We start from the raw sequence: 13,193 nt of genomic DNA on the forward strand, positions 1-13,193 counted from the left end.
TTACAGAGTGACACCACCTATTTTTTAATGAAAAAAATACATACTAATTAAATAAAAACTAATAAGCATAAAAAAATACCATAAGATTTTGCTATTTAAAAGAATAAATTATTCATAACAACAACAATAAAATAATTAATCTAAAGTAGCATATGATTTCCTTGTTGTTGTACTGCATTTTGTGGAATTGGATCTCCAAAAGGATTTGAAGAATTCATTTGTTGCATTTGCATTTGAGGATATTGAGGTTGATATTGTTGTGGTTGTTGTTGTTGTTGTTGTAGCATCATCATTTGTCGCTGTTGGTGTTCTTGTTGTTGTTGAGCCATAATTGCCATTTGCACATTGGGCGGCGGTGCAATATTGTTTGACACTAAAAATGGATCTTGTTGTTGTTGTTGTTGTTCGAATGGATTATTTTGTGCTGCCGTGCCGCTATATCCATAGCCAGCATTCTGGAGTTGTATTTGCCGACGAGCAGTGTCATCTTCGTAGAGGCTATCGAGTAATAGTCTATCAAATCCGCCAGCCTAACAAAATTATACATGAACAAAAATTAATAGTAATAAAAACAGCATCAGCGTTATTTATAATTTTGAATTGATTGGAAAATGCTTGTTTATATAAAAATTAAAAAAAAAAAAAATCATCATTCTCCTAAAATTAGATCAAAATTATGATTCTCTTAATTTTGATAATTTATTACTTTTCCTTAACTTTTGTGTATTAGACAGCTGAAATTTATTTTATAAGGAGTTTCATTTACTTGATTTAAAATATTAAGGAGAAACAATTTTTCTTTTGAAATTTAAAAGAAAAATAGGAATTTTTTTCGAATATAAGAGGTGATAGTACCTTCGTAGCAGAGGGTCATTCTGATACCTAAACTTATGATTCGGGGTCAAATATTTCAGCCAATTTAATTAACTAAGTATAATATTCTCTATTTTTTAAGCAATTAAGGACAATATTTTTTAATTTTAGGTCAATTAAGAATTAGATTATTCCAGTTATTGAACTTGTTCAAATTATATAATTTTATCCTTATTAACTTTAAAATTTGGATTATTATCGTTAATTGATCAAAATGACTGAGAGAGAGTTATTTGATCTCGAGTTAATGGACCGGTTGATCCTTTACTCAGACCTTTTTCTAATTAAATTACAAATTTCTATCGAATTTATTTAGTACTAAACGAAACCATAAGCTTTTATTCAATTCAATTGAAATAACAAATTTACTTCATTATTTGTTAATTTTATGCTTTCACAATAGAATAATTAGAGATTATCATAAAATTTATTTTTGTTATCCTTATTAGTATTTGTTCGCGTGGAAATAATCCGCCACTCGAATCTTTGAATTTATGATTGGGATCTGTTTCGGTTTGATGCTTTAATCGGTCAAGTCGATCAAGTCTCGCAAAATAGGTCTTGCAAACTTGTCATGATCCGCCGATCGGCCAAATGGCTCGATGAGCTGATCTCCTCCGGTGTTTGCAAACTTGTCTCGCAAACGAACGTGTCTCGCAAACGAACGTGTCTCGCAAACGAACGTGTCTCGCAAACGAACGTGTCTCGCAAACGAACGTGTTCCGCGAGGCGAACGTGTTCCGCGAGGCGAACGTGTTCCGCGAGGCGAACGTGTTCCGCGAGGCGAACGTGTTCCGCGAGGCGAACATGTTCCGCGAGGGAACCTGTTCCGCAAACGTGTTCCGCAAACGGAACAAAAGTAACCAGCTAAACTAAATCTAACAGTATCGATCCGGAGGTTAAGAAACCTAAGCGGGATTGATGTCCATCTACTCCTAAATTAACCAACCGCGGGGGTTGGGGATAGAAAAGCGCAGGGCTTTGAAGTTGTGTTTTTGTTGATTGATTTGTGTCGTCTTTATTAATTTGATAAAAATCACTATTTATAGGGACAAATCCCCTAATAATAGGAAAAAGAAGCGAATTAAAACTAAAACACTTAATTAAACCCTAACCTGATAAGACTAAAAGAGTAACTCAGCTAAAAATCTAAAGGCAATAATAAAAATAGCTAATATGGGCCCGGTCCCATTGCAGCCCATTATGCTCTCTTCCTTGACAGCCCATCACTTGATAACCATGTTTTTTGGGCCGATGTCAACAATGCCCCCAACAAGCTTATATTGTTTAAATCATAGGCTTGTTCTTTTTTAAAAAGAGGCCCATCTCCAAGCATTTATTTCCTCTTATGATCCTTCAACATTCTCACTTTGGGACTCTATAAAAAGAAACTCTCCAAAATTTCTTATTAAACCCTAAAGCAAGCCTTCGCCGATCATCACGGGGTTAGTAGCTTCGCCGATCTCCACAACCTGCCGAACAAACCCATCGCCGATCATCACGTACACGACCTATGTTGATCAAATACACCTGCCGATCCTCACGCCCACGACCTCTGTCGATCAAATACACCTGCCGATCCTAAGCTTCGCCGCTTTGTCTCCACCGAGCCAGTCTCGTCGCCGATCATCACGCCCTCTCCACGAGCCAACTCATCGCCGATCTTCTCGTAGGTTACATTGAGTTCAAACACTGTCGGTCGTCTCATTAAGCTTCTCGAGCAAGGATTTGGCCGATCATTGCGTTTTATCACAAGTGTGAACAACCAATGATCGGCCGCCGATCGATCAACAAGATTATGCTCACAACAATCTTAATTAAAGTTGTCGATCTTTGCACAAAACACGCTTGTTTGGCCGATCGTTGAGTTTTATCACATGTGTGAACAACCAATGATCGGCCGCCGATCGATCAACAAGATTATGCTCACAACAATCTTAATTAAAGATGTCGATCTTTGCACAAAACACTCTTGTTTGGTCGATCATTGCGTTTTATCACAAGTGTGAACAACCAATGATTGGCCGCCGATCGATCAACAAGATTATGCTTACATTAATCTTAAGTAAAGATGTCGATCGTTGCACAACACACTCTTGTTTGGACGATCATTGCATTTTATCACAAGTGTGAACAACTAATGATCGGCCGCCGATCGATCGACAAGATTATGCTCACAACAATCTTAAGTAAAGATGTCGATCGTCGCACAACACACTCTTGTTTGGCCGATCATTGCGTTTTATCACAAGTGTGAACAACCAATGATCGGCCGCTGATCGATCAACAAGATTATGCTGACAACACTCTTAAGTAAATATGTCGATCTTTGCACGAAACACTCATGTAGGGTCTTGCTCGTAAATGCATTTCGTTGATCGTATCGCACCATTTTCGGGAAGTATGCAAACTTTATCCCTGATCGACTTGTATTTACTAATCATCAGATTTTTGCATTATGGATGATCGGCTCTTGCCCCCGAGTGTGACTGTCACTAGCGGATCAGATTTTGGCTTGAAAGTTTTCGAATGTTGACGGCACACATATTGCTCCGTCTTGAAGCATGTTTTGCACATTGGGCAACGTACTTCATAAATTCTCTCAAACACTGTTCTCTTGTATTTACCATTCTTGACATCCGTGATGGGTAAACCATTGTCGGCGATCATGGTCGTCGTACCATTTTTGAAGATCGCAGTAGGTGTAACCTTGTGTGCGACCATGGCAGGTGTGTTTTTTCTAAGAACCAGAGCTTTCTTAGGCTGATCTTCAACCGGAGTTTTCTTAGGCCAAATCATGTACAGTTAGGAAATCAACACGTGATAGTGTGAGGCGAGTGGGAGGTAGGTTGCAGACATAGTCATTTGTCTCCTTCCATGCACTTGGTTCGGATGCTTGACTATGCGGTCGTCGTCCCAGCGGGGGTGCGTCGATCCCCTTTTGCAGCTGAAACTCGACGGTCGTTGTTACAACGGAGGGTACGTCGGTCCCCTTTTGCGGTTGTAACCCTGACTTGTCGCCTTTTGTCATGATCTATTCCAAGTATGTGTTTGAATCGCGTGACGATGTGCAGCCTACTTCGGATTGGACTCGGCTACTTCGGATTGGACTCGACAAAAAGTATATGATCGACAAGAATACCGTCATATTATGATTTTATGAAAAACCATAATCTTGAACACCATGTTTCCGAAATAATCAAATACCTTACTAGCGGAACAAAGTGATCAAGTCTCACTAGCGAACCAAAATGATCATGTCTCACTAGCAGAACGCCGAATGAGCTTACTCCATTCTTCATCTTTTCGATCGGCGATATCAAATTACTTGTTCCTTGACATCCATATACACCAAGTCGGCCTTGCCCCCCAGCGTCTTGATTCGTTCTTAAAAATGAGTCATATGCCTTATCGCCTTTTTGACAATCTGATCTCACATTAAGGCGCGACAAAATATACTTGATAATCTGATCTCCTTTGTAAAGATGATCACCATTATATCGGACCGATCTTCAAGCAGTCGTCCCGCCAATGAACTCGAATGCTGATCTCCTTCTCCGTTTTGGATTAGATCGGCCAAATACCTCGACGAGGTGATCTCCAGTGTTTTGATCACATCGACCAAATGATTCAGAGAGATTATTTCCTCCGGCTTTTTGATCAGATCGAACGAATGATTCGGCGAGGTGATCTCCTCCGACATTTGGATCAGATCGGCCAAATACCACAACGAGGTGATCTCCAGTGTTTTGATCAGATCGGCCAAATGGCTCGATGAGCTGATCTCTTTCGGTGTCTGGATTTGATCCGCCAAATGATCGGCCACACCATACTTCATGTGTTTTGAAGCATTATTGTGATCAACTGCACCATTATGTATATGGCTTGAAGCATTATTGTGATTGGCCACACAATACTCCATGTATCTCACATCATTTCTGTGATCTGCAGCATCGTACTTCATACCAGATCGATTGATCGGTTGCGTCTGATCGGCAGTCCCTCTTTGCGAGCCGATCCGTGTTGGTGTGTAGCCAAGATCAACCATCTTGATGGTAGTCTCGGTGATGTTTTGTCGAGCCATGACTTTTGACATAATACTGTTTATGCTTAATAGGCTTCTTCCTATGTCCGACTTGATCTCTCTTTGAACAGTCATTTTTTTCGTCAAGTACGGTCTTCATGGCTCTCGCTAATTGGTCTCCTTCATAATATCTTGGCCGATTTTCATGCGTGATCTTATTCCTCATGGTTATAGAATCGGCCATTGATAATGTTGAAGGATTTGGGGATAGGAAACGATTATCGTCACTCGAATCGTTATCTTCGAATTGGTTGAAATTTTTGACTATGAGATCGACCGATTTTCCTTCTGTGGGAGGTATAGTAGTTCCCTCGTGCGACAGTTGGTTCTTGTCTCTCTTGGTCATGATCGCTTCCAAATCAGAGTCTAAATCTCATGGCGTCTCGCTTCCTTCGAATAAGCTTGATCGACTCATTGAGCGTGTATATCTTTTAGCTCTTTAGTACCGATTTTTGTGCTAACCATAAACATGTCCCCAGTGGAGTCGCCAAAAGATGTTCGCGTGGAAATAATCCGCCACTCGAATCTTTGAATTTATGATTGGGATCTGTTTCGGTTTGATGCTTTAATCGGTCAAGTCGATCAAGTCTCGCAAAATAGGTCTTGCAAACTTGTCATGATCCGCCGATCGGCCAAATGGCTCGATGAGCTGATCTCCTCCGGTGTTTGCAAACTTGTCTCGCAAACGAACGTGTCTCGCAAACGAACGTGTCTCGCAAACGAACGTGTCTCGCAAACGAACGTGTCTCGCAAACGAACGTGTCTCGCAAACGAACGTGTTCCGCGAGGCGAACGTGTTCCGCGAGGCGAACGTGTTCCGCGAGGCGAACGTGTTCCGCGAGGCGAACGTGTTCCGCGAGGCGAACGTGTTCCGCGAGGCGAACATGTTCCGCGAGGGAACCTGTTCCGCAAACGTGTTCCGCAAACGGAACAAAAGTAACCAGCTAAACTAAATCTAACAGTATCGATCCGGAGGTTAAGAAACCTAAGCGGGATTGATGTCCATCTACTCCTAAATTAACCAACCGCGGGGGTTGGGGATAGAAAAGCGCAGGGCTTTGAAGTTGTGTTTTTGTTGATTGATTTGTGTCGTCTTTATTAATTTGATAAAAATCACTATTTATAGGGACAAATCCCCTAATAATAGGAAAAAGAAGCGAATTAAAATTAAAACACTTAATTAAACCCTAACCTGATAAGACTAAAAGAGTAACTCAGCTAAAAATCTAAAGGCAATAATAAAAATAGCTAATATGGGCCCGGTCCCATTGCAGCCCATTATGCTCTCTTCCTTGACAGCCCATCACTTGATAACCATGTTTTTTGGGCCGATGTCAACAGTATTAAACTAACTTGATAATTATTCACATTAGAGAAAAGAAAAAGAAAAAAACTAACCAATTTGCTTTCTGTAGCATGAGTTTGGTTACTGCTAGGCGCAGTCACAAGTGCTAATTCCCATCCTGTTGCATTTGGCTTCCCAAGCTCACTCAAAGCACTACATGATGATAAGGGATCATTTCCTGTGTAGAACAAATTAATTCTTGATTAAGTTGCAATATAAAATTGGACTAATTACTTAAAAAATATTTAGCATTTTGCAGAATTTGCAATTTAATCATATTTTTTTAGTTTTTGCTATATTATAAACTTTTTAGCAAAATATTTCATTTAATCATATATCTTTCTAATTTTACAATATTATAGCCTTTTAATTTTCGCTTAACCTATCCTAAGGTGTTTGTATTTTTCATCTTTTTCTTTACTTCGTCCTTAAGTATTTTTATTTTTTTTACTTGGTTTTTATAGTTTCGAAAATAATCATATAAAGTCCTTTTTAAAAAATATATCATTTAATCGATCTAATAAAAGTTAAAATTATTAAAAACCGGTCAACAATGAAAAAATTAGTAGAATCAGACTAATCTATAAAATCTCAATTATGTAAAAATTATATTGTCTAAGTGAAATAAAAATCAAAAAGTTCTCTAAGTAGATAAATTAGGGTATGTGGTTTACCAGATGGAACAATTGCAAGAGCTAATGCATTGTTTTGCTCTAATTCCAAAGCACTTGGATTTATTTCCTTCAAACCCTAAAACAGAATTGTCATTTAAATAAGAAAATTAATTCAAGCCCTAATACAGATTTAACATATAAATAAAAAAAATTAATTAACAATCAAAATTTAAGAAGAAAAAAAAATCTTACAAGTAAATCATCAGTATCATCAGTAGATATTAATGGTAGATCTTCCACTTGATTGTTTGTTTGAGTTTCTTCAATTGGCTCCTCAATTGTTTCTTTGTTATCTTCAACATTTTCAATTTCTTTTGAAGGTTCTGAAACCTCTTCTAGTTTTTCATGCATTGAATCTTGTCTCTCTTGATATTCCTATTTGAATTTTGTATGTTATTTTAAAATCTATGATGTACCATAAAATATTATAAGTTCAATGCAAAATTACAAAAAGAAAAAAGTAAACATTTCAAAAAATAAATATAATAAATTTTTTAGTTTATCATATAAAATATTAAAAATACATATCAAAACTGAAGAATTACTTAGATTTATAAGTGGACGGAGAATTGAAATTTTTAGACTGTAAGAATTTACTCTGGACTCTTGAGTTCGACTCCAATTCTAATCGATCAATAAAAAATATACTAAATATAAAATATATCTTTCAAGTTTTTTACAAAGAGCACAAGTCTTTTTTAGTTTTTTTGTTATTTGAACTTTCAAACGTTGCAAAAAAGCTCTTTAAATTTTCAAAAAGAGCACTTAATCCATTATATTTGTTTTTACAACTTAACTCCTCACTTTTTTAGTTATTTCTATTTGCTTTGAAGCATAGGGGTTTATTTGCACTATCTAGAAACAGTAATGGCTAAATGGCAAAAATAAACTAAAAAGACCGATGTGCTCTTTCTAAATCCTATTTTTATTTATTAACAAAATTTATTATATTCTTTGAGTAATATCTCCAATATAAATTTGACATAATAAATATGTCTTACCAATCTTTTTTGAACAGAGCCTGCCTGTGGCGCTTCCTTAATATATTCTTCCATTGTTGCAAGAAATGATGGAGGTGGCTGTTTGAAATTGGTAAAACTCCAAATTAGAGTTTAATACATAAATTAAAGGGTTAATTCATTCCTTAAATTTGAATTTTAGAGTCAAAAATTGTTAGGTCTTTTGGCGAAAATCTGATTACGGGTTTAACACAAATAACTCACTTTCAGCCATTTTGATCAATTCAGGACAATACATTCTATTTTTAAATTAATTAAGGACAATATTCTCTATTTTAGATCAATTGAGGATAGAATTGAATTTATTTTGGTCCATGAATTTGTTTATATGGTGTAATTTTATGCTTAATTGATTTAAAAATAGATAGCATTGCCCTAATTGATTAAAATGACTGAAAGTAAATTATTTGATCTCAAGGCATAAATTCAGGGACCAAATTGACCCTTTATCATTAATACATATGTTATGCATATAAAATATTTAAATGAAAAACAAAAAGAAGAGAACCTGTCTTAGTATTGGGAATTGAAAGTTCCTAGCAAGCTCTAAACCCTTACAATATTCATAAAATTCTGCAAGATTTTCAGCCTAAGCAATAAAACATCAACATCAAATTAATTGAAAAATGATTCAAAGTAAAACATTAATTTAATTAAATTGTACCAAAACAACTAATTATTGTAAGAGAATAACCTGTTGGCCAGCTCTTTTGTAAATATTGAGTGCTTTTACGGCATCATGTCTTGACATATCAAAAAACTAAAAGAATTTTTAGGATTAATATTAATAATTTTAACATAATAAAGACTATAATATAGATTAAATATGTAATCTCAGAAATAGCAATGGAACAAAGAATTTACCATATCCACAAGATTAATAATTCCATCGTTAATTGCACAATATATTTTGAAGCTCTCTTTTAATATCTACATAAACGTCAAATTAGGAATTATTAAATAATGTGAAGATAAATAATTATGCATAAAAGTCACTTTAGTATAAATATAAAATAATAATAATAAGATTACCAATACTATTTTCTTAAATTTAGGTTGTACTTATTTTTTTCTAAATTTAAAAATCAATATTTATTACCCGGCTTTTAGATATTAGATAACCGAGACTTCATTATAAATATATTTCAGTTAAAGAAAGCTGAAATATTAAAAGAATAAAAATAATTTTTAAAATTTAACTCGGGCCTAAATTTAAGAGAATAATAATAATTAACCTAATAAGAACATTTCATCCAAATTTGAGATTTTTTAACTTTAATTTTTTTTCTTCTATCATAATTTATTAATTATAAATACTATACATACCAAAGCCAAAGCATATTGGATGAGAAAATTGCTATAAGATCCTCCTTCGGGCTACAAAAGCAAAGCACAACATTTGAAAATATAAGTAAAATTAGATAGAAAGAAACTAAAAGTTTGATTAGGTATCTGATTAGTTGAACTTAAAGTTTAAGAAGCTAAAAGGTTTATATGGATAAATATGGGAACCATAAACGTAAATTAAGTTTTTAAGAAATAATGCTTACATGGCAACCAATTAAACGAAAGAGAAGCTGTTGCAGTGCAGGTAATTGCTCTAATAATTCATCTCGAGTTAAAAGTCTTGTTCTACTATGTACCTGTTTCAATTAATAAAATTACATACAATTATGAAAATTGCTGGAAAATATTAAAAAATAAACCAAAAAAAATTATTTATTATTTTAACGTTTAATTTAAGTGAGGTCTACTATTCAAATATTTACATTATCGCATCATTAATCACTTATTTATTCAAACATGATTGATAAACACGTAAGAAAAATATACATGATAAGATAATCAGATAAATTAAAAACACATATTTTATTTCAATCTATTTTTTTTATTCAAATTTAAATTGATAAAAACCGTAAAGGTTTGAAAGAAACCTTGGTAGCAACAGGAGTAGATTTGGTCAAACGTTCAGCCTCAATGTCGTATTTTAAAACTCTAAAACACTCTAATCTTTCCTCTAAGAACAGAGCATATGTTCTAACCCAAGCTGAGCAATCCCATGCTATAAAATTAAAAATATGTAATTAAATTAATAATATTAATTAAGAGAAACTTAATGAGATATAATTAATTTTTGATATTTATTAAGAGAAAATTAATAAAATAATTTACCCATTGGACTTGATTCATCTTTGAAATTTGAGATTTGGAGAACATTTCCTCCATGAGCATAATTTAATAGCTCCTCTCTGAACGTAGGATCTCCCTCTCTCAATGTTCTGTGAATTACTATTAATGTCTTCACTGCAACCTGTTCAAATCGTACCAATTTATCCATTAATCAAGTTTTGCTTTATTCAATTGTTCAAAAATAACACTTATAATAGTTAGAGAAAAATTAAGAAAATTAACCGTCAACCGTCAACCATTAATTATTTTTTATTGTTCTTTTATTCCTTTCGATATCATTTAATATAATTGTTTCATTCCGCTCTCTAATTTAGTCGTCGGTATTCTTTCTTAATTCTACTATTAATGATAATGGATTCCAGTACAACTTAGTTAACTTTCACTAATTGTTTTATGAGCTATTTTCTCTCCCTTTTTTTTAGGATTTAATTGTTTAATAGTTGCGTCCATCAGTTTAGAGCTATTTTCGTCAATTTTAACGTAACATATCATCTGAGGTTCAATACGGACACCCGAATTTTGTATTTTTCTATGAGGCGGCATGTAATTAAACTACTCATTAATATTATGTGTCACGTTAATAAAATTAGCGGAAACAACTCTAAACTAACACGTAGTTATTAAAAAAAAGTCTAACGACAATTGATATATAAATAAAAATTTGTAAATTTTTGTATTCATCTAATTATCCATTACTTCCCATTTAAGGAAAAGAATAGAAAGCCCTATATATTATCTAAATTATTTATTCATGTTAATCTTTTTTAGCACAATTATATAATCAATCAACTAAATTTACCGAATAAAATTAGGAGAAACAAGAAATTACAATCCAATTTCGCGTTTTAGATAATCTCTTGGAAAGGGCATGAATGCAATAAGCCACATCAGCTCGCGGACGTATCACTGAAGTTGCAGAAAAGATCTCTGCATTTATATGTTACAAAATATAAAAACAAAAAATGATTATATATTCAAAATATAAACAAAAGCATTTCATTTTTTATTTATTTCGTAATTTTTTTCCTTCTTTTTATAAGAAATAACATAATAAAACTTTTTAAAGCATTTTTGCATGTGGATCAAAATCCTTAATCAAGTAAATATATCTAGCTATTCATGAATCAATGTATTAAAAAGTTTACAAGGGTTGATTTTCTATGAATAAATTATTTATACTCTATTTTCAAAAAAAAAATATGAAATAAGTTATATCTAATTCATCTACGGATAAAATAAATTTTAGATTAAGATTATGTGAAATAAAGAACAAAACTTACTACGAACATGACGTTCTTTAGGAGGACATTCGACGTGATTTGTAGCCTTTACGATTGCAATATCTAATTCCTTTAGCATTGGAAATTAAAATTCAAAAGCTATCAAATTGAGGAGAGAAAAATGGGGATCGAGGGATTTGAGATATTAATGATAATTAAATAGTTTTTGTATTAATTAAGAAAATAATTACCTTGAATTCGCTATTAACCTTTGCAAGCCCCACCTTTGTTGTATCTTTGAGTGCTCCATAAGCTTTTCTCAAACTTGTAAATGATCCCATAATTATTATTTCAATTCTTTTGTAATTATTTGCAGAAAAATGAAAGATCTTCAAACATAAATTTGTGAAAATGTAGATTTATTTTTATGGCATAATTTTGATATAGGAGAGAGAAAGTAGTTTGTTTTGTTTTTTCCTTGTTCTTGTGTTTTTTTGTTTTTCTATTGTTTTTTTGAGGTTGCTTACTTGGCTCCAAAATGTGCGCAACAACATATGACTAGTAATTTAAGACAAGGATAGTTATGTAATTTTTAAATTGACCTTGAAGAGTTATATACTTAATTAATTTTTTGAGATCTCTACAAAACATTATTTGTATTTTAAAGAAGATAAAAAAACTATAGAGATGTTCTATTATTTACTTAGAACGATCGAGTTTTTCTTAAAATTTGTTTTGGACTATCTATGTCTAGTTAGACTTTATTGACAATATCGGTTAAAAAAAGACTTTATTGACAATATCTCATTTTTTGTTAAAAAATGTAGCAAAACGAAAAGTAATTTTAAATGAAATTCACTTTTAAAAGTGTCAGATCTTAATGATTTGTGTTTTGTATAGTGATTTAGATCAACACCGTATATTTTTATGTTAATATAATTAAAGAATGAATGAAAATTGATGTTCAAAATATCACTCGTTGAAGTTAAAAAAAATTAAAAAAATTATATAAGCACAAAATCCCTCTACATCCACTTGAAAACAATTTTTCTTTTTAATTTTGAGAACTTTTGCCAAACTTTTCTTTGAACTTTAAATTTTGCACCCTTTCTTTTTTCCAAAATTGACTACAAATCCAAATATTTTTCATGGTATTTTTTTTAAAAATATAATTGGGAAGGAAGGAGCGTTGGTAGGAGAAAATAAACTCACAGTTATAACTATGTCCAGCGCTTATAACATTTAGAGCAATCTCTAGCAAATAACAAACTATCATAAACAAAAAAAATAAATGCGACACCTTACATCTTCCATCAAAACCAATTCCCTAAACTAGATTATCCCTCAATCTTGATTAATAAGACTGAACTCCTTGGACATAGACAAAAAAAAAATAGAGAAAGGGGATTCCCTATTTAAAATGGGGAACAACAAAGCCCTTCAACTTCACCATTTTTAAGAAAAACATTAACAGAATAAATGTAATTCATTAATTGTGTCACTAAAGTGGGTTAACCCGATACGAACACGACTCACCAACCCACTTTGACACCCCTACTTTTATCTATAAGCCAAAGTCTTAGACGCGATCTTATAAGTAACATTACATGGCTAGTGGATCTAAAATGAAAAATGCAGTCAAAACTTTTCAAATTTCGGATTAAACCAGTCATCGTATCATTTATATATTATACTACTCATATTAAGATTCGCATTAAAAAAATTCAGATATATCAAAGTGATCTCCTTAACTGCAAAAATAATAAAATCAAATCAGTCCTTAAAATT

At 33.0% G+C, this 13,193-nt stretch overlaps 1 protein-coding gene across 1 annotated transcript; it reads right to left on the reverse strand.

The window, feature by feature from the left end:
• Positions 1-68: 68 nt before the first annotated feature.
• On the reverse strand, positions 69-11,906 carry LOC126666958 (putative clathrin assembly protein At5g57200). Its single transcript, XM_050359895.2, has 15 exons — positions 11,657-11,906; positions 11,466-11,535; positions 11,015-11,112; positions 10,168-10,306; positions 9,930-10,057; positions 9,546-9,638; positions 9,322-9,372; positions 8,860-8,925; positions 8,690-8,755; positions 8,504-8,584; positions 7,978-8,055; positions 7,169-7,351; positions 6,977-7,052; positions 6,356-6,480; positions 69-530 (listed from the first exon to the last, which is right to left on the reverse strand). The coding sequence occupies exons 1-15, from the start codon at positions 11,744-11,746 to the stop codon at positions 141-143; spliced, it is 1,734 nt and encodes a 577-aa protein (XP_050215852.1). The 5' UTR covers positions 11,747-11,906; the 3' UTR covers positions 69-140.
• Positions 11,907-13,193: the final 1,287 nt, after the last annotated feature.

The sequence above is a fragment of the Mercurialis annua genome, linkage group LG2 (assembly GCF_937616625.2).
Source record: "Mercurialis annua linkage group LG2, ddMerAnnu1.2, whole genome shotgun sequence".
Lineage (NCBI taxonomy): Eukaryota > Viridiplantae > Streptophyta > Magnoliopsida > Malpighiales > Euphorbiaceae > Mercurialis > Mercurialis annua.